Genomic DNA, 22,286 nt, shown 5'->3' with positions numbered 1-22,286 from the left:
ATAAACACGTCTCCGTAAAAAAAAAAAAATAAAACTATACTTGAACGCTCTTAAACATACATTTTTAGTATTATTAAAAACAAAACGTCGAGTGACTAATTGGACCACAGCGGTCGTAACCGTCTCCTCTACCACACGTGTTTTTTCACACCGATCTTTCAACAGCGACTAATTACAATAATTAACATTATAATAGTAACTCTTTAATTTTTTTTACTCTAAACCGCCGTCGTGTGGTATTCAGGTACGTCTCCGTGTGGTCGGTCACATTGTTCTCGATAAACGGCTATGTAATAACATTATTATATTATTGTTGTGTTTACTCTACATCAATATTAACACAAGTAATGCGGCTAGAAAGATAGCATTATCTTAAGGGTTTTATTGTTTTATCCTTGTCAAAAAGTGATGACTCAATTCAAATAAGCCGATAATATCAAAAATCATTTGAAAAGCTCTTAAGCGGTAATTCAATTAAACCGATTACTAACAAGTTGCCAATAACATTCAGATAAAACTCCTAACAAAGTATTTACCGAATAGTTATTTCAACGATTTCACTAATTTCCACTAAAATATTAATCCCTTGTAACAGTTGTTGTCATCGAAAAGTTTTAATCTGAAAAATCACTATAGTTTCCTGGTCGACGATTTTAGTTTTTGTGTTTTCAATTAGTTTCGCTTTCTATTTTGTACATATTATCCTCTAAATCGCCTTAATGCAGTACAAATAATAAAATAATATTATTATATATGCTGTTCACATCTTGGCCACGTACCAAAACACTCGATTTGACTTGTATTACAACGACGTGCGCGAAGTCAATACAAAAGAGAAACCCGTAAAAAGTTTTCTCCATCAACGGGAGCAATCTTTTTAGTTGCACCGGTTTAAGTTATCGTTACCGACGTGCATTGAAAAAAGTTTTTTGAACTCTAATGCATATTTTTTTTTTAAGTTTCTGAAGTTTTTTGGGCTATAATTATTCATGAATTTAACAACTTCGAGTAATTTTTCAAAATATCCAACTTAAAAAAATATTCGTCGAGTATTGCCAACATGTCCCTGAGAAATATTTTTAATGAATATTACAACAGAAATTCTTTGATAATGTTCAAATAATAATGTGTACACAAACACGGTTTTTGACCTACAACGTAATAAAAGTGTTATCTAAGTGAATTATAACGATGACCGTCAACAGTTGTTGAATTATATGTTCAGGAGTGTCTGAATACATTAATTTATATCTTGTTGTGTACATCTTTTAGGAATACAATACTCTGCCGGTGGCTCTGTAATCGTCCATTTACTAATTCAACATTTTGAGTTAAACTAAAATACAGTAGTCGAGACAGCGTAGGACGAAGGACTTGACATTTGGAATACGATTGTAAATAATTTATTTCTCTCAGACGAATCTGTTTAAAAATCAAAATTCTACTGAGAACTTTTAGTTTATTCATCCCAAATCCGTCGTTCAGGTAAAAAATATCATGTCACTTTTTGTAATTATAAATTAAATATTGTCACTACCTGAGATACGGAATAAACGAATTAAAAGTCTATGAAATAGCTCTCAAAGGACACTGACATTTTTTTTTTTCGTCGTTATAATAAGTTTTATTTTAGACGAGACATTTTTCAAGAGTTATACGAGTAACTTTGTAATGGATAAGAGGCGAAAAGGACTTTTCCTTTGCAAAGGCAATTATTGTAGATCCATTAGTGTATAATACACAAACAAAAAAAGAATCGAATAATTCACGCTACCCAGGGGATGGATGAACAACCCTTTGTGTGAATAAACGAAGTTTCATCGCCTATTACATAATGTATACATTTAAAAAAAGGAGCAATGACGTTAAAAAAAGACCGTCTAATAATTTCGTTTGAAACCGCTCAACGATAATAATCGATTACGACCAGTCATTGGATAATTCAGTATCCATAACGAGGGTATTGTTTGCCCTGCACGCGTCCAACATGCATAGATAAACTGTGAGTTTTTAATTCCAAACAATGTGCATCACATTACATCAATATTTTTATGTGTGTGCATTTTGCAAGCACATTGCGTATCGGTACGATTGTTCGGTAGATCGCAATAATATTGGCTGAGTGCTTTTTCATGTACTTAAATAAATGTTTTGTTTTGGTTACCGATAATTTTGCTCAGCAATATTCCCCTCCAATCACGTGATTCTTGTATAAATCATGTCAAGTATTGGTTGCATCATTTACCATTTCGATCCATTAAAAATCGATCATATGACCGTTGTGTACGTTTACAAAAATGCGCGATATCGATAGTGATAATTAACAATTTTTTAACGGCAAACCCACTGATCGAAGTCCGAGTTCGCGTTGAGCGTATGCGTTTATGTGCGATAAACACCGTGTGCACCATACTTAATTTTTACTAACTAAAAAAAATAATATTTCATGTTATTTGCTTTGTTTCGATTCATTGCGCATTACGACCAATTCGTGCCGGACCTTTTCTCTTGTGTGTTCCCNCATTTCGATCCATTAAAAATCGATCATATGACCGTTGTGTGCGTTTACAAAAATGCGCGATATCGATAGTGATAATTAACAATTTTTTAACGGCAAACCGACTGATCGAAGTCCGAGTTCGCGTTGAGCGTATGCGTTTATGTGCGATAAACACCGTGGTGTGCACCATACTTAATTTTTACTAACTAAAAAAAGTAATATTTCATGTTATTTGCTTTGTTTCGATTCATTGCGCATTACGACCAATTCGTGCCGGACCTTTTCTCTTGTGTGTTCCCATGTTTTGTTTAATTGAAAAAATATATTTTTATTATTTTGTTATCGGAACCATATGCGTACGGCCATTTTCGGATATGAAGTGATTAGAATCATCTAACAAGTAACGTTTTCGTATTATTTAATATTCGACAATTAGTCCTTAAAATATTATACTAATAGTTTTTCGTGACGCTTCTTCCAACAATAAAAACCTAATGACAAGGAATGGCATGCTAATTTTCAAGGCAACGTTTTCACGCTGCTGTGTGCTATTGTTACAAATTTAATATTTTAATTTTGGCATGTACATTATATAACAGGAATCCGTTATAAAATAAACACTATGGTTTTTCTTTGGTGTTAACAATTGTATTCTTCACTCGTTATGAATGTAAATTAAGATCTAAAATATTGCAATACATTTAAATATGAAGTACTTGATGAAATGAAACAAAATTTAAGTGTCCCACACAACTTGTAGTAGGGCTACCGATATTATTAAACATGACAGCACGCCGAGTGTGTAGATAAAATAAAACATAATAATTTACTTTTTTTTTTTTAATTCGGGCAGTATTTTATTGACCCCGAAGTCGTTATTATTTACAACTATACTACAAAGTGTATCGTCGTTTATATTGAATGATAGCTGTCCACCCATTTTTTTTTATTATTGAAATACCTAGTATTTATTAATCGCTAAAGAATGTTATATGAATTTCCTGCTTGTCTAGCACCCACGTGCCAAAACGCGTGGCTAACGGTGTTATACCTGCCCTGGGCGGCGGGTTGTGCACTTGAAATTATAAATTGTGAACCCAATGATGACAGGTCAAAGAAGCAGGTATGCGATCTCGTAGTTATTCTTATTAAAATATCTGTTACAATTGTCGGACCACTAGAGAGCGCATACGGCATGTGTTTTTAAGGATTCAGCTATGTAGATTCCTTTTGCGTCAATTGAAATTGTACTTAACAAGTACAAAAATGTTAGTAAATTGTTGCTTTTGTGCAAATGTGCGTATCTCACGAGAAAAATCCATTTATAGACCATTTTGTATATTCAATGTCGTGTCTCTGGGCTTAAATTTAATAATAATTTTTGTTGCGTAGGAATGCAGCGGTAAAAAAATTATATATATTATTTTATTACGTCGATAAAGCAAAATTGTTCAAGGACGATGTCGTGTTAACTAAAATGTACTCTAAAATGAAGAATACACACAATTAAATATAGTAGTTCCACATTGTTAAAGAATTTTAAGGTTCCATTTTTTTTTCTATTCGTACTTTTCCATTCTATTGAGTATATTGACTCACGCGAAAACTATTTGATTCTATCGATTTTCAAACTATGTGTTCATTTGTCATGTTTGCGCTAGTAATTGTAAACTGAAGTCCTTGCAATTATGAATCTATCAAAAAAAAAACTATTATCAGTTTCAATAATAACGAAGTCTCTTAAAAAAATTTGATAAACAAATAATCAACACGACCAATTAATTAAAAAATCTGAAGGTCAGTGTGTGTTGTATTGTTTCCATATAAAATTCAATAGGAGGCGACGGAAAAGAGTAACGCAGGCGACACTAACCATATTGTATGTATTATTAAACAACCGCGATAACGACCAAAGAGGGACGACAAGTGCTTTGTCTCGTTTACTCTTTTGGAGAGCTATAAAATCGCTTCAAGTGTGCGCCTACCGTCGCTATAAAATATATGGTATTGTTTACCACATCGCAGTTGATATCCCCTTCTATGAGAATCCCTTCGGTTTGATTTGCATGCAGGACCTGTTGCCACAAGTCGTAAAAACTGACCGTTATTAACCTCAAAACAGCGTTAAGTTGCTCCCCTTAACGACCAGTTGTCCTAGTAAATTGTACTGTTGTTAAACCATCTACATTCTGATTGCCATATTATTAACTAATAAATTTTCCGTTTTTTTCTTTCAGCTGTGATGAGACCAAATGAGGGCGGTAATTGTGACGTCGACTGTCCTCGACTGGATTCTGTATGCTGTGGAGGCGAAATTGACGAAGAAGACGACCCCGAACGATTGCTAGACGTCTGGCTCGGCGAATTGGACTCGTTGGCTTCGGTAATAATTATTTGTTTTATTTTGGCGTCATATCGTATAAACATAGTCCCCTATATAAGCATTCAATTGGTAGCGATAAAGTTATTCAAAATTAGGTCAACTAATTAAATACTGACGGAGGAAACCGTAGTGTTACAGAGCGAGTAAAGTGATGAATATATAATGTTTTGACGCGAGAAACGAATGACTGAAAAAAATGAGTACTCTTTGTGAAAACAATTGGGAGCTTAAACTTTTACCGCGAGAAACTGTAGTAACTTTAATATTATTTTATAGCGCACGTTTACCCTAATAGTGTTTCCCCTTCTCTCCGCGTAAGAATTGTCAGTACCCAGAACACATAAAAAATACCGTATTTTTACTTATTTTATGAATTGGGCGTGACGCAACTCCTCGTAATGTCTATCTAAGTATCATAATTATTATTTCTATACGTAATACGTCGTTGTTTAAGTAGGCCGTATAAATTGTCTTGTACAATTTTATAATGCACGAGTCGTAAATTAGTATAACATAATAGTGACCTATAACCTGCGGAAACTAAATTAGCGTACAAAAACAGTGGTAACATTAACAATACCTGTACGTTAGTTCATGATCATCGATTTGTTTGTTTGATTCTCTTTGGTGTTCATCTTTTTCTTATTATCTGCAACCGTCTTCTATTGATCTCAACAAGTTGTTCTTAGATTTCGGACACGCTTCTTCCAATACCAGTTGCATTGATGTAAGAAGCACAGCATCACCTCAAACCCATCAACAGATGGCATGCGCCCTTATTAGAGAAAAGCAGCTGCTCGTCGTGTGTACTGCACGTGTCTGGCAGGTGGCATGGACATCTCTGCAGCAACAGCACCTGGCCAGGTGCGAGGTTCGTTCAGGCCCGTATATCATGTATTATATATACGCCGTGACATATAACACCCGAAAACCGTTTTTACCATCAACAGGCACACTTAAATCAGAAAATAATTACTTAATTTAATTCTTTAAACAAAATTGATAGTTACTAAAAAAACATACAGTTCTCATGAATAACTATTTTTGGTGATTAGTTACCAAAAAAAAAAATTTTCTTTAATTTTGATTGAACTTGCTGTTAAATTTTCAATGTTGATTCATTTTACAGTCTTTCTCTTACTCTTACTTTTTTAAAATTGTTCATTACGTTATTCTAGACGAGGTTCACTTTTCGCTAATTTGAAAATCCTACTAAACGTCTCTTTTTTTTTTCTACTGGTTGTACAATATGTTTATAGTGAAGTCGTCTACAGCTAGTTCACAGCTTGACGTCCGTTTCGACGTGAATTCAATACATTAAATATGTTTGTCGGTGTGGGAAGTCCTCAAAAACCCGCAATATATCCCTTTAAGTGGACCGATTCTACGGGTTCCTGATCAAACACAATAATATTATGTGTAAGGCGGTTACGAAGACATTGTGGTAACTCCCTTCAAGATCTCAACTAGAGTGGGAATCAAAAAAACTGTTTTTAACATTGCACTACGGATTCGTTCAAGCCACGCAGATAGAAAGTTCTCATGTGTATTTATATTACTTAAGTCTTGTCGCCGTAGAAGATTCACCGGTTTAACCACTGTTAAATATATATTTTAGTATACGAATAAACTTCCTAATGGAGATGCAGTCGTCGAGTTGACATTTCCAACATGTACTCGAATGATGTGTTCTGTTTTTTGACACTTGTGTCTAATAGTCTACTTGGCGCAAGACTTTGAATACGTTCCAAGTGTCAGTTAGTCGATCGTATTCCCTCACCAGATCATGTCACACGTCGACTCCGGTCAAGGTTATCACAAAAGTATTATCACCGTATATGTGAAATCAGTTTTACGGCCCATTGCACTTTAAACCCCATGTCAAATCACATGCGTTATAAAGTACTACAATTGCTGCTGCAATAGTCTGTATGCATAAAACACGCATGGTTAACTAACTGGTTTGCTCACGGTTTTAATAGATGTAGTAGTAGTCGATTACAAACATTATTATATGCTTGCGGAGGCAGAGGTTGTCTTTAAGATAGACATTGGCGCCTCGTAAATATTTATAACAAAATTGTACGTCTCAAAAACAACCGTATGTTTGACCATATGGCGATGCAAAAACAATTCACCAGTTTGTTGATCAAAATCTGCGTTTGCCGAGGTAAAATAATGATAGTACATAAAAAAAAAAAAAAATCACCTCATCTAAACGCAGTAATGTACACCAAAAAAAAAAACAAGTTTTCAGATTGAATAGCGGACAAACATCTGCTGTCCTATACGTTCGTATAGGTACCGACTGAGACATGTGTTAGGCACAGTCTCTTAGATTACACCTGGCAGTGGCGACGGCGGCAGCTGCTTCGGGACACCCGTCACGATCGAGGTCTTCGCTGCTGGGTGCGTACCTATACCCGAAAACCCGGATCAGTTCTTATCGAACCGCGGAACCGTCATCACCTAGTCATCGTTAGTGTGCCAGTGCCCGTGTTTGTATATGTGTGCCACCTAAAGTCGCGTCATGTTCTCCTGTAAGTCCAGGTACGCTTGTGGTAAGGCTACCACCGGTGGACCGTACAGCGATAGCGATGAAGACAGTAGTTACGGATTCAAAGCTCGATCGTCCAGGACTCGAGCCTCAATGTCCGCTGTTATCCAACGGGACGATCCTGAAGACTATCACATTTACGGTAACTTGACGTTTGGTTACAAACCAATATTGAAGACTAGATTATCCAGTGCCAATAGCTCTATGCGTCGACGCATGCCCGTCAAACGAACCGTAAGCTTTTCCGGCGTTGAATCGCCTGAACCCTACAGACGGCGATGGAACGTCCGACCACCACCACCCAGTTATAATGTTGCCGTCCGACGAGCCGCTAGTTTTTCAGCAACCAGACGTAACGTCGCTGAAATCGTGGCTAAATCTAGCCAGAGACAGCGAATGCCCTTACCACATGAACAGTGTTATGTCATGTCACCACCTCCACTTGCGCCTACACATTCAAACTGCTCCAACAGCCAACAAGTTGTTGTAGACGTTCATAAGTCACCGTTACAGCGTAGACCATCTTTCATAGCCTCTGTAAGTCATAAGCTTTTGAATCTTTAGGCTCATTTTTTGTATTGATTATTAGTCTAGTTAAAAATAAAGTGAGAACCAAAAATAGGATAGAAAAAGTGACCAATTACAGCCATAATGATAAACGGGTATTAGTGTGTAGTGTGTAAGTGGCGTGCGTTAAGTCTCTTTGATGTTTGTCTGCTGGATTTGTTCATGGAAGTACTTGAAAATGTGGTTATCCGATCATGTTGGATTACAAATCTTAAACGATCACATTATGGGTTGTTCCAATAATAGATCAAATCTCTGGAGCGACTAGGGAGATGTATTTATTTTTAATTTTCTGGTGTTGTTTTGTAAAAACACTACAGAGATCTTGGCAGTCGATCGATGAGAAAAACTAATCAAGCAGTTTTAATGAAAAATTCTTATTTTTATTTATAGCAATCCACTGTTTTGTCGTGGTAATCATTAATGGTATATTGTCGCTGTGTAGAACAAAACAATGGACAGCCTTCTATTTATTATTATGGCCGTTTGTTTAAAACAGAAAAGAGTGAGACGGTAACTTATACATAAAAACCCGAGTTGTTGATCTAGCACGAGATCATTGTTTCGTTATTTTTTAATTGAAACACTATAATGTGTGTTTGTGTTTGCGCATGTTTTTGTTTTTTTTTTTACTAAAACAATGTGGTCGCTTAAAACGCTTAACTGTGCTGATATTCACAGCACCAATGAGTGTTACTTAAAAAGCAGTTGAAAAATGGTCGCTTTGAGTCGTTACAGCAATCGGACAGCTACCAGGAGTTTAATTGGGTAAAACAATTATAGTAATTGAGCAACGGATCCGTTTTGAAAACGCTCCTCAGTTGTACTTCTGAATCATACCGGGAGTCATTTATAATTTTATAGTCCCAGACTCTCGACGTATACATATAAATCATTTTAACTAAAGAAAGTCGCGTGTATAGTTGTAGTGGAAATCAAGGATAGGTCAAAACGAAAATACTTTATGTTAATACATATAGAGTTGCGTGTGGTTTTTTTTTTCAATAATAAGATTTGCCGGTTATATTGCGCTGACTAAATTGAAGATGAAATTCCTATGGTAAAAAACAGGTGTTCGTCTGGTATTGCGTGCACGACTTTTGTACTGATCATATTATAAACCATTCTACATAAATAAAAATTGTTTTCTAATTTTACAGGGTTTGAATACCAGTATTAGCCCTTCAAAACCAGTCGAAGATGGCCCAGTAAAAACACCACCCCTACCTACAGATATTGCTGGACAACGTATGGACTCGTATCGATTCTCCATGGCTAATTTAGAAGGTACTTATAACTCTAATTAATTATAAAACTTTACCCAATTCTGTTGTCAATAAAAGCGTAAGCTTTAAGTCAAACTTTTAAAAGTTTGTCTAATGAAAGTTTTTAAACTCATTTGTGAAGATTAATATTTAATATCAATCAAAAATAATTCTAAACTGTGATTAGTGATAATAAAAAAGATCGATTTTTATCGATTGACTTAACTAATGAAGTTAACGGCTTCTTTTAGATACACAAGATGTGGACTTAGATGCCGTATTGGGTGAATTATGTGCATTAGAGTCACAGTACCAGAGCACGACCAGTTTGATGGAATCCGAAAAAATAATGGGTAATTATCATTTTCCTCACCATTTACTATTCAAATGTTTCTACTACTTCCACTAACAGTATATTATCTACAATGTTGCAGATGCAAATTCAATGAACAGGATGCTGTCGAACTCGAATCAAACGGGACCAGGTCAGTTTTTCCTTCTTGTCTTTGGATCCCCCACATCAATTTTCAATTATTTACCGTATCGTCTAGTATGGTATCCGCAAAACCTCCATTATTATTTCTCTCGTTTTCAATAACAATACGCTGTCATTGTTAACCCAGAAAATTCATTCACAATACGTCTGGGAAGGGTCGATATCATAAGTGTGAGGCACCTGGCCAAAAATCTTTGTTGTTCTTCCTGAGGGGAACTCAAATAATGACGGGCGTCTGATTTTGGCTTCAAACCAATCGTATAGTAATATTGTCGTACACATCGTTTCGTAGCCACGTCGCCCTTGCCAGAGTTTTATGCCAAAACAAACGTATGGGATGAACGACACCCTCTCAATATCTTATTAATATTATTCCCTAGTATCCTATAAACGTTGTGCTTAGTATTAACTAAACAAATATGTGTTATTTACAGTGGTCAGAACTGACAGTCCGGATAACGATTCCGCATTTTCGGATTGCGTGTCCCTTTTGTCGAGCAGCGAGAGTTCGGCTTCGAGTGGCACGACCAACCATTCGGTCAATAAGGTGAATAACTTGTTTTTTTTTTTTTTTTGTAACCTGCTTAACTAATTGCGTGTTGTATATGTTTCCAGGAAAATTCCAAAGCCGAAAAAATCCGTCTGGCTCTACAAAAAATGAAAGAAGCCAGCGTAAAAAAATTGTTCATAAAAGTTTTCAATGACGACGGTGGTGCCAAATCACTGTTAGTGGATGAAGGTATGCGTTGTAGTTACGTTATGCGTTTATTGGCCGAAAAACACCATATAAATCTCGGACCGCGCTGGGGGCTTGTTGAACATCTGCCGGACCTACACATGGGTAAGTGTGAAAAAATAATTTGCAACGATTGGCAATCACATGTTAAGTTTTTTTCTTTTGAAATTTTATAGAGCGCGTATACGAAGAACACGAGTTGCTCGTAGATAACTTAATGTTGTGGACTAGAGATTCAAAAAATCGTTTGTTATTCGTTGAAAGACCCGAAAGGACTCAAATATTTGAAAATCCTTCACTGTTCAACTCTTCTGAACAACAAAAGTCGCCTATCCACGTGAATGCAAATTTTGCTCAAGTAATTATTGTTATTCAGTACTATACTTATTAATTTAAAAGTTTACAAATATACAGTATATTAATGGTAAGATTTAAAATAAAACAATACTAAAAAATTTAATAGTATTTGTAAACTTGAGCTATTAATTTTTTATCTAAATTATAATTATTTAACATTTTCATTAACTTTAATACTGAAATAATCACACGCAAATTCAATATAATAAATTTATGTTTAAATATTTCAAAGTTGATTTGTATATTTTGAATTTTTGTTTACAATATTTCTTAATGTCATTTTAATGGATTAAAATTTTTTTTGCAGGAATATTTTTGTAACGGTGGATTACCAAGTATTGAAGGTCCTTTATACATCAAGACAGATTCCAGAAAAGGCTGGAAAAAATATTACAGTGTTCTTCGAGCATCTGGACTATATTACTACAAGGATAAGGTTTCGCGATTGCCGAAAGATCTCATTTGCTTGTCCACCTTCGATGTTAACCAAGTGTACTATGGTGTTGGCTGGAAAAAGAAGTATAAGGCTCCAACTGAATTTTGTTTTGCCATTAAGCATCCTTGTCTTCAGCAACCTAAGTCCACTAAATACATCAAGTATGTGTGTGCTGAAGATGAAGCTACACTACAGCGTTGGATGTCAGCTATAAGGATAGTCAAATATGGTCAACAGCTGTTAGATAATTATGAATCTGCCCTTACCGAAAACCATTCCATAATGCGGAATACAGACATTGAAGACATTGAAAGTGGCCTGTCAGATTCTGGTTCTTCTGGTTGTGATGTAGCTTTTGAGTCTGATTACCCACCTTGTGGTACTATCAAACGTAAACCTCCTAAACTACCTTTAACCGCTACTACTAGGCAGCTAACTTGCTCATTAGACACTGCTGCATCTCCATCTTCTCCAGCTAATCATCATCGTAGTAGTTTGACATCAGCTCTTAGTAATACTTCTACCAATTCAGGGTCATCAAACAAAACCATTCAAAAACCTGTCAAGACAGTTAAATTTGCTGATCGGACACCTAGCCTTGAATCTTTGCCTCCTCCCCCACCTGAACTATTAGTTGATGATGAAGACGAACCTAATGATCAAGAGATCATGAGTGTACCTCCACCTCCACCTAAGTTGTTATCACCACCAAGTACAGCATTTTTGGCTGATCTTCATCGTGTTGTGTGTAAAAAATGGCAAGTAGCTCAAAAATGCAAGTCTGACACAATGACCACTCCTCATGAAGTTCTTGGCTTCAGAGATCCCAATGGTGGCCAACAGTATAGCCGTGAGGCTAATGTTAGCAATTGGGTTGCTGAACACTATGGACCTAATAATTTATATGAAAATATATACCCAAAAAATAGCCCTTCAGTAAACTACGTTCCTGTTTCTAATAATGCAAATCAACTTAAAAAGAGACCTCCCCCACCACCACCACCTAGGTCTGAAAAAACCCAATTATCAAGGGTGGCACTATAACTGCTACACACATACCATAACCTTTAAAGCTTTAAAATTGTGTATCATTATTTTATTAATTATGGATGAATAGTTTTGTACAAAAGTAATATCCGTAGGATACTTAATATTTTGTACAATTAGGAACATAGAATAATTCTATTATATTTGTTTAGTGTTATTGCTTGATTTTATGATATTAGGTACTGCTGTTTATTATTATTATTTGTTCTTAAAAAAATTGTTCATTATTATAGCTTATTATAATTTTTATTTAGAAAGCTTCTATTATAATGGGTAATGCTAACACCTGATTGTAAACTAATTCATAAGACGATCAATATTATTCATTTTTGTTTTAAATAATCTAGTGTATTTTACAACTATAAATTGATACTATTGTTCGCTTAGGCGATACTGGCAAAACCATCGCATACATTTTATTGTTTAGAAATAATAATATGTTACTAAAAGACTGTATTTTTGTGTTGATGTTAAAATTGTTTATATATAGTATATAATTATTATAATAACGGTATTAATTTAATATTACAATTCTGACGATGTTATGATATTTGTTGCAATTATATCGTGATTGGTGCTTTTTTTTTATACAAATAAAATAAGCCAATTGTTTCATTTATGTCCACATGTTACAAGGTATGGTGCAAGAGTCTTCGATGAGATTTACCTTTTTATTGTATTATAATTTCAAAAATGCGACTATAATGAATTTTTTTTTTGTATAATTTTATATATATATATATATAATAATAAAAATAATTTACTAGAAACACTTTGTATTTATGTCATCCCATTTAAAAATTAAATGGATAAAATACCAACTATAATTTTAAAATAAAGAAATTTTTAAATTATATATCTAGAAAGTATAATAAAGTAGGCAATTTTAAGTTTCAAGGTAAAGTAATTTTGATAGGAATTTTTAAATTTTCCTTTTTATCAACTGTTTAATTTTTTTTTTAAACTTGTAATGATAATAAAAAGTTAGAATAACATGAAAAGTAATAATTAATTTTAAGAAAGTATATAATTACTTTTTTATAATGAATAAATAAATATTAAGAACAAGAAATATTTTATTTGCCTTTGATGTTTAATAATTTGGACAACATTTTGTATTAGTATGAAATAAGTTACAAACCCATAATATTAGAATACTTTTTAATATATCCAACTTTTTTTTTATTCACGTGATATTAATTTTTCAATTTGTTTTAATATAAATAATTTTTTATATGAAAGATATTTGTTTTTAACAATTAAGCTATTTAATTAATAAATCTAAAACAGGTAGGCCTAACCTACTCTGTAACACGGAAATTACTGAAAGATAATTTTCAATATTATGTCAATGACTTCTCAAACACCTCCAAATCTTGTTGAAATGATAGTCTAGTAAAGAAAATGAACTACTCAGCGTTATAAAAATAATCAAGAAACATCTTTTGACATAATAAATTCCTAAATACTATTGTAACTCATTAGAAAATTTGTGCTGGGGTCCCAAATATAAGCCAGACTACTAATGATGAAAAAAAATGATTGCTTTTAGAGTAGGTTATTTATGAAAATTGCCACCGGGAGCAACATAATATTTGTGGCTTAAACATAAGCAAAAAAGAGGGGAAATTAGGGTTACTTAATACCAAGTATTAATAAATGTAGGAATTTTCTTAACATCTCTTATCTTTTGTATATTTAATGATTCCGTTTTTTTGCTAATTTAATTGCAAATATAGAGTAGAACATTTTTAGGGACTCGGCAATAAGATTTTTTTCAGCCATACCTACAAGTTTTATATAAAATTTCCAGACACGCGTACTAACCAGAGTCGTATTTATATGCAGAAAATATAGGCAACTGCCTACAGCGGTATATTTTAAGGCGCGGCAAATATTGAAGTCCAACAAATTTATATAAAGCTAGTTATTTTTTTAATTATTAGGAAGTCAATATGACTTCCTAATAACTATCATAATCGTTCTCATTTATTGTGTATTTATGATATGTATATTAATATCTACAAGAAATTTATTTTATGATTTAATAATAAACATAGATTTGCTTGAAAAATATTTTTAAATAATTTTTTTTTCTGAGGGAAAATTAGTAGTGTTATGGCGAAAATATATAAAAATGAGCCCCTCCACCATAACGTAATGAAGGGCAGCAAATTTTTAAATGCCTATGGCGGTGAATACGCCCCTGGTACTAATATTTATTTAAAAAAAACCTTGTGAGTCTATTAGGGTCCAGACTACTTGGACCCACTCAGATACCGATATTTTTACATTATATATTATGTAGGATAAGACTTTTTAATATGTATTCCAAGTAAATGTTTGAAAAATGTTAAAAATTCAAAACTGGAATATATGTTTCTTATTTTCTATGCTTTAAATAAGACTAAAATTAGGATTGAAAGTTTATTAAAATGATTTAAAAATATCAATTGATGTATTCAATACAAATAGTTTATCACAGTTAATAAATATAAAATACAAACATAAAATTTCTAATAATCCTCCAGAGGTGTATTTTAAAGAGAAGAAGCGATCGCCAACTCTGAACATGTAACGATCCAAATTATGTTGAACTGATATTTTTGACCAATAAAAAAAAAATATTAGTTGAAATATTTTTCATATAACTTTCAATTAATTGATAAATATTGGATTATTGTATTGAATAATTGATGATCATAAAAAAAAGGTCATAAACTTTAAATTCAATAGGAATTGAATTTGATACCTAATCAATAAGTATTTAATGTTCAAAAGTTAATTGCAGACTTTTATTATTAACATGTTGATGGACAAAATCATGTATTACTGTTATGGAAGTAATATTAAAATTTGACGTCTGGGGTCACTTTTAAATATTACTGCTATAACAGTGGTTTATTTATTCTAAAAATAACATTACTGATATAGCAGTAATATTTTCAATGATTTCTTATGAAGGAGGAAGTCGTTCTGACCCCATGCATCTCATAAAACCAGTGGGCACTCTATTTTTAGCTAATCCATGTCATTAACTGTCCATCAACGTGTTAATGATCCTATAATAAACATCAACAAACTTTTATATAAATTAACCTAATATTCTTTTGAAATTGTTAAGTAGTTACCTTTAAAATACAATTTTTAAAATAAGTGACTCAAATGTCGCTTAGTTGATTGTACTTTTCACTTTTTTCTTACTAATAAGATAACACATATTTATTTAAAAAAACACTTTTATCATACTATAACTAGCTATTTATGTTGAGAAAATAATATTTTTATCATTCAGCGACAATTTGTTAAAAAATTCTCTGTACTTTTATGATAACTTTCATTGTCAAATTATATAATTTGACAATGAAAAAATATTACTAGAGATATATATTTTGATAAATATTAATATAAAATAATATTTTTTCGATATCTTATTAATTACTTAAATTGTTTAAGCTTTTAAATGTCATGAAAAGCAAAAAAAAATTATTATAAAGTGTACGATCCCAAGTTTTTAACTAGATACGTCACGTTACCTTGACCCAAACAGTTAAGTTACCTTAAGTAATGCGTATTATATCTACTATCTAAGTGATAAATTGCATTAATCTATAATTTTTCAGCAAGTTCAAAGTTTTATGACCCTTTACTGTTTGTTTGATAACAATATTTTCTCTTTGATAGACTACAATGTTTTTGTAATAGTTAAATATTTTTAATTGTACGAGTAGTTGTGAATTCATTTTAGTACCATATACAGTATCATAAATCACTTAAATAATATTAATTTGTAGTTTTTTATACGAATAGAAATGAATATCTTCTGTGGAGTATTAGCATATCTAATTTTTTGCCTCAATAGTGCATTTGTAGCGACATATGCAACAGATATAATAGACACTTTAACAGAAGGTTTGTAACATCAGTATACATATTTAATATTAAAGCTTAAATTTTACTTACACATTTTCCAAATTTTAATTCCTTTTTATAGATTTAAAAATCATAAGAGTTTTCAGATTAAAATCAAAGTTTACCGATTGTAAGTTTTTGTTTTTTTTTTTTAATTATTTAATATCTTGCGTTTTTTTAATTATAAGGCAAATATAGTGATAATAAAAGCTTAAGTAAAAAATGTAAATGCTTCGAAGTTGAGGATTATCGAGAGGACAACGCTGTTGGTATAGCAATTACTGAAGATGGCAAAACTTTAGTCAACGGAAACAAATATTTGGAGTTTGTTGGAAATAAATTATACCCTGAAAATTCTTTTGGGAACAATGTTGTATACGATGAATCTGCTTGGACTTTAACTAGTAATTACTTGAACTATGCTCTTTTTAACATTAAGTTCAATTTATTAAAATAATGATGACAACGAATTTTTTTTAAATAATAATGGAACACTTTTAATTTTAACTAGTTTTTCTAGCGATTATTATTATTTAAATAATACATGAAAAACAAACTAGTATTAATAAAAAATATATTCAACCTAAATTTATTTATATAACAAGATTTAAACAAGAAAATACAACTCTAAGAAAAAATTTTAAACAATATTTTTTTGTATATAATAAATAATAAGTTATGTTTAAGTAAAAAAATATCAACAATAATTTAGTGTATTTTGACTGTATCGATCTGCTTACAGATGAATTTGATGGAGATATACTACAAATGAATACAAATTACAAACATTCCGGTAGTGCTTTAAAAATTACATGGGTACAAAAGTCAACAATGGATGCATGCATATCATTAAATTTAGATAATCAATTAGATAACATACATTTGACTGTTTTAAAGGACGGAGATAGTAATTCAATTTTAAGTGAATCACTTAAAGTTACAGTAAGTTGAACTTATTATAACATAAATATTTAAATTGTAATAAAGAGAATTATAATTATTATCTTTAGGACAGACAAGTGACTTTGAGAATGAAATTAAACAATACGTTTTTAGAAAACAGTAAATACCATTTAATAATTGATAGAACTTCCTTAAATAATAGTGATTCACCAAAAAAATTGGTTATTTGGAGAATAGCCCAATGTACAGACAACAATAGTGGGTAAAATTTTACACGTATTTCTAAGAAATATAAATTATATCATAATTATTTATTTACAACTTGTATTATTTAATTTTAGAAAATTATGAATTTTATAAAAGGAGTATAAACAGTGGTCCGAAATTAATTTGCAAAGAAGGCAGCTATTATCAAAATGAATATCCTCCATATGATCATAAAGGTCAGGTAATCAGGCATAATTATCTAATGTGAATCATTGAAATAATAATATTTAATGTTTAATTATAGAATGCAGTGAAAATAAATTCGGATTTAACTGTTCTTTTTCTTGCTCGTCAAAGGAAACGGGTTGTCAAAATTTAATATTTTTCACACCGTTTATGAAAGAAATGAAGTCGGCATTTTGTGCATCGGGTTATTCTGGGCAATATTGCGATCAAAGTAAAATGCTATTTATGAATAATAAACGTTAGGAAATTCAGACATAAAAAATAGTTCTTATAATGAGAAAGTTATGGGGTCAATCACATTTATTTTTTAATTTCTCATTAAAAAATTCTAAGAAGTTTAAAATTTGCTGTCGCGGTTCGTTTTAAATTATAATTTTGTTTGATTACTTAAAAAATTGATACGTTAATAACTACGCATTTACTGTTGTTATTTAAATATATGTACATTAATTGAAAAGGAAGTTATTTACTACTATCTAAATAGGACAATAAGTAAAGGAATTAATATGAAAATAATATTTTATATACTATATAATTTAAAAATGATTATGTCACATTCAAATTATTAAAAACCATGGAGGGTCAAAGTTAATATATTAATCTATTTGTTATGATTAGTTAATTTGTTTTTTTTGTTTTACATAAGCGATATGAGTAATTCCGGTAGTCTTAAATTTTCATCTAAATATTGGTTTTTTTCTTTTCATTACTTGTGTTGGTCAAAATCACTAAAACGGCAATTTTAACCGTAATTACCTTTTTCGTGATTTTATCAAGTAGTCTATGATAATATTTCATATCGCAATATAGTATATTATATAGTATATTAGTATATACGTATTAAAAGGAAAAATAAAAAAATTTCAGAATGTAAATCTGGCACTTATGGTCGCGGTTGTCTAAAAAAATGTCCANCGAGTTTGTATTAGGCATTTTCAATGCCGTTTATAAAAGATACCTTATAAATCGGATCAATACAAAAATGTAACAATAATAACTCTAAAAATATTTGAAAAGAAATGTAATTTTTTTTATTACCTACATTCAGGGCTGGATTTAGGACTAGGCTGACTAGGCTATAGTCTAGAGGCGCCACAACTTGAAGGGGCGCTGCGGCCGGCAAAACTCTTGATTTTTTTTTAGATATAATTCCTTTCTGCGAATTTAATTTTCCATCTACTGGAATTAATGTAGTTATTTTGGTAAATTAGTTGCTCGCTGTTGTAAAATTATAAAAATAGCACGGAATATATTCTACAATATATACATATAATGTGATTGGACAGGGTAACTACGGCACGACGGTATACATTGTCTAAAATAATAAATAATCGGCGACGGCGGTCGTATAAATTGTGCCGAGCAACCAAATCAAGGAAACGCTAAACGTATTATTAATTAATGTTTCTTATTTTTTATAACTGTGCACATTTTTGTTGTTTACAATAATAAGTTGACAATTGTATTTACTAAATTAATCGTTTATTAACAGAATAAAAATATAATTATTATTCATTAATTATAATTTATGCACGATTGATTTTTTTATCATCATAATTTAAACTACAAAATTTCAATACATAATTTTTTTACGTTGACTTATAAATACTTTTAAAGTAACTATACATTATACACTAGAAAATACAAATTTTTAAGTAAATTGGGAGGGGGTGATCAGCTCAGCTCTCATTCTATCTGTGTTTTAAGTGGGCGTTTGTCCCTATTTGTCCGTTTTAGATTTTGTTTTGATTAATTAAAAATATACGTATTAAAAGGAAAAATAAAAAAATTTCAGAATGTAAATCTGGCACTTATGGTCGCGGTTGTCTAAAAAAATGTCCAGATAGTTGTGCAAACACGTGTGAAATTTACACAGGAATATGCCCTTAGGAATATAGCAAAGATCTCACAAGTTTATCAAGATTTTTCAAACATATTCGAATTATTCGATCTAACGAAGAGTAACAAATGACTTGTTAAATTGTTTTTATTTTTTTGTAAATAAATAAAATGATATATGTTTGACTTCTTAATTATTTTTAAGGTTTTCAAAGATTTAGGAAAAATAAAACATAATACAAAATGAAACATTTATGTATCACAACCATATCATTAATAAACATTCATAAGTTTATAACCAAATAATAAAAAGTAATATATTATTTTTCGTTGATATTAAATTATATTATTAACAATTATATTCAAACTACAATAATTATTTTAGTATAAGACTTGTTTAATTATTTTCTGCTAAACGTAATGAATAAATTTACAAGTTTAATTATTAATGTATTTACTGACACACGAATAAAAAATATTTACCTTTAAGATATGAAGTCGCTAGTTGTCAACAGTTTTAAGTCAAAGATCAATGTATTTGTTACAATAATCAATAATAGCCACTGTGTATTTACAGTTATGAAAAACCAAGTGAATGATACATTTAATATAATAATATTTGACTTTAATGATTCAATCGTTATTAAAAACCAATTAAGTTTACCAAATTTTCTTAACGATATATGAGCAAATTTAATCCTAAATGGCTTTTAGTGTAAAATAACACTACTTTTAGTTAATACACCGTACCTTAGACAAGTAGAAAAAATAACAAATGGGCAATTATATTATGTCATATTTTACAGGTTGGAGTTACCATAAATTTAAATTGTATTTATAATACCTGTGGTTTTATTAGTGCAATGACAAATAGTACTTATTGTTACGTAGCTCATAAGTAAACGGAATAAAACGTTTGTTCGGAATCGATATTCAAAATTACATAGCACAACAGAATAAAATTTCCAATTCAATAATAGTTCTTTAACCTATTGTAACAGCTTTTATCTGATGTGTATGTACAATTCAATAATTGAGATTAATCCTATGTATTACCTGAGAATTCAACATAATTATTTTTGTATAACGGCATACGATTTTTCGTTTCTTTATAATATAAGTTTAACTGAGATATGTTTTACCTGTACTATGAAAATAACTTATAAATATTTTCTTCAAGCATAAAACCTTTTATTTTTAAACATTACCTGTGGCAACATTGGTATATTTAAATGCACAACGTTATGGTTAATTTTCATTAAAAAAAAAATACAGGTAGAAAATAATGAACACACAACTATTTAACTAGAATCAATTATTATTATTTCGCGTCTCCATTATAAATAAAAAATAATGTACAATATCATTCATGAATGGTTAAGTAAAAATGTTTAAATATTACAATAACTTATTTTAAAATTTTTCATTCGATTTTAATTCTCAGCCTTAATGGATACAAATTGCAGTCCTATTACATTGTTGTTCTGAAACAATCAATAAATATATTTTAATTGGAACTATTTAAAAATTAATGTCAACTAATCATCACATGGACATAAATTTTGTTAATTTTATTACCTTAATTATCTATGTTAGTTTATAAATATTCTCTTAGTTATAGTTCTTTTTGTACCATTCACTTGCAGATTTCCATGCACTTTCAAGTCTTTCGTTAATTTTTTGTGATGTCAAGTCTGATGGAACGTTACGGTTGTAAATTTCCATAGCTGATGCCCATTGTTTGTTAGCTTGTTTACCGAATTCAGAATTTTCGAACTAAAATGAAACAAATAAGTTCATTTAAATGAAAATGTTAAAATTAATAAGTAAAAATTCCAATATGTCATAATGAAATACAATATATCTCATCTCATAAAAAAATTTAAACAAAACGCAAGTATGCTTACCGATTTTGTTAGAGACTTGTAATTATTGTTCAATTCGTCAGCATAAGTGTTCAACTTCTTTTTAACTTGGTCAACGTTGTCTGAGTTAACTGCTTCCTTGATTTTGCTAGTAATGTCTTTGAAAGATTTTTCTAATTGGTTGAATAATTCAGCTTGGGATTCGGCGGGTTTACCGTTTACCTACGAAAAAATTTATAATAATTAAATCATTTACATTTTGAACTTTTACATTATATAATAAAATAATAACGGTTTGTTTTGTTATAAATAAATAAGTTGGAGATCACTCACCTGAACTGATGCTACGGCTACAATGGTCAAAGCGAAAATAACTTTAGTGGAAACCATTTTTCTGTTTGTAATAATTGCTTAATCGTAATTAAATAACGGAGTACTTAACTAGACGCTAAAACGAACAACACTAATGCGTCCTGGCACACTAAATCTGAATTTATAATGATGACAACTACGCCTGACGTCATGTTGACAAACATTAAATTACCTAGACCTTTGGTAGAATAACCGATAAGAACACAATTTAATTGTGCTTATACAACAGATTAATATAGAACGGAAAATACATGATTAGGTCAATGTTCATTTGACGGACTTGGAAATGTAACACTGGAAACGTTTTCTCAAAACAAATGTGGTCCAAATAATATTATTGACTTAAAATCCATGAAGTTGCTACGATTTTACAAAATATTTAAAAAATTTTATCTATAAAATTAAAGACTAAATTGATATTTAATTAATAATATTTGTGTAACAATAATTATTTCTAGTTTATTTAGTTTCCCTGTATAAGAATTAGACTTTGCCAAGTCTGTTACTTTGTTAATATCACCAACATGACTTTATTCGTCAGTATAGCATTATGAAGAATAAAGGCTGAGGATGTTACAGTCCCGTTAGTCAAAATACT

General features: G+C 30.9%; 3 protein-coding genes across 16 annotated transcripts in view; 2 read left to right on the top strand and 1 right to left on the bottom strand.

The window, feature by feature from the left end:
* The window catches only part of LOC126896984 (amyloid beta A4 precursor protein-binding family B member 1-interacting protein), a 28,051-nt gene extending 15,100 nt beyond the window's left edge, over positions 1 to 12,951 (top strand). For 4 of the 9 annotated variants that reach the window (XM_050670277.1, XM_050670276.1, XM_050670275.1 and 1 more), the window contains exons 2-9: positions 4,738 to 4,883; positions 9,168 to 9,294; positions 9,524 to 9,625; positions 9,707 to 9,757; positions 10,203 to 10,315; positions 10,384 to 10,609; positions 10,681 to 10,862; positions 11,169 to 12,951. In XM_050670277.1, the coding sequence (XP_050526234.1) occupies positions 4,743 to 4,883; positions 9,168 to 9,294; positions 9,524 to 9,625; positions 9,707 to 9,757; positions 10,203 to 10,315; positions 10,384 to 10,609; positions 10,681 to 10,862; positions 11,169 to 12,341 (2,115 nt within the window). In that variant the 5' untranslated portion in view covers positions 4,738 to 4,742 and the 3' untranslated portion in view covers positions 12,342 to 12,951. Of the gene's footprint in view, positions 1 to 1,272; positions 1,486 to 2,779; positions 2,901 to 4,493; positions 4,665 to 4,737; positions 4,884 to 7,091; positions 7,978 to 9,167; positions 9,295 to 9,523; positions 9,626 to 9,706; positions 9,758 to 10,202; positions 10,316 to 10,383; positions 10,610 to 10,680; positions 10,863 to 11,168 lie in introns of those variants that run through there. The other 5 variants (XM_050670280.1, XM_050670281.1, XM_050670279.1 and 2 more) reach the window with 4 other exon arrangements.
* A 3,096-nt stretch (positions 12,952 to 16,047) lies between these two features.
* Positions 16,048 to 19,645, top strand: LOC126910314 (uncharacterized). Of its 5 annotated transcripts, none has more exons than XR_007705236.1 (8): positions 16,048 to 16,256; positions 16,339 to 16,386; positions 16,445 to 16,660; positions 16,999 to 17,198; positions 17,267 to 17,417; positions 17,501 to 17,607; positions 17,671 to 17,823; positions 18,480 to 18,530. XR_007705236.1 is itself a non-coding variant. In XM_050692787.1 (8 exons), exons 1-8 carry the CDS (start codon positions 16,157 to 16,159, stop codon positions 19,500 to 19,502), a joined length of 1,065 nt encoding a protein of 354 aa, XP_050548744.1. In that variant the 5' UTR covers positions 16,050 to 16,156; the 3' UTR covers positions 19,503 to 19,645. The 5 variants fall into 5 exon arrangements, 3 of the variants coding, with proteins under 3 accessions (XP_050548746.1, XP_050548744.1, XP_050548745.1); XR_007705235.1 differs by lacking the exon at positions 18,480 to 18,530 and adding an exon at positions 19,408 to 19,645 and having other exon boundaries at positions 16,049 to 16,256; XM_050692787.1 differs by lacking the exon at positions 18,480 to 18,530 and adding an exon at positions 19,408 to 19,645 and having other exon boundaries at positions 16,050 to 16,256; positions 17,501 to 17,602.
* A 1,106-nt stretch (positions 19,646 to 20,751) lies between these two features.
* Positions 20,752 to 21,817, bottom strand: LOC126910315 (uncharacterized). 2 transcript variants are annotated; one of them, XM_050692790.1, is made up of 4 exons: positions 21,650 to 21,817; positions 21,359 to 21,538; positions 21,030 to 21,227; positions 20,752 to 20,935 (listed from the first exon to the last, which is right to left on the bottom strand). In XM_050692790.1, the coding sequence occupies exons 1-3, from the start codon at positions 21,704 to 21,706 to the stop codon at positions 21,063 to 21,065; spliced, it is 402 nt and encodes a 133-aa protein (XP_050548747.1). In that variant the 5' UTR covers positions 21,707 to 21,817; the 3' UTR covers positions 20,752 to 20,935; positions 21,030 to 21,062. The 2 variants fall into 2 exon arrangements, with proteins under 2 accessions (XP_050548747.1, XP_050548748.1); XM_050692791.1 differs by having other exon boundaries at positions 21,085 to 21,227.
* Between the last annotated feature and the right edge of the window lie 469 nt (positions 21,818 to 22,286).

Source organism: Daktulosphaira vitifoliae, unplaced genomic scaffold (assembly GCF_025091365.1).
Source record: "Daktulosphaira vitifoliae isolate Bord-2020 unplaced genomic scaffold, ASM2509136v1 Scaffold_1, whole genome shotgun sequence".
Lineage (NCBI taxonomy): Eukaryota > Metazoa > Arthropoda > Insecta > Hemiptera > Phylloxeridae > Daktulosphaira > Daktulosphaira vitifoliae.
Note: the sequence above shows the minus strand (reverse complement) of the source record. Positions and strands in the feature narration are given on the sequence as shown.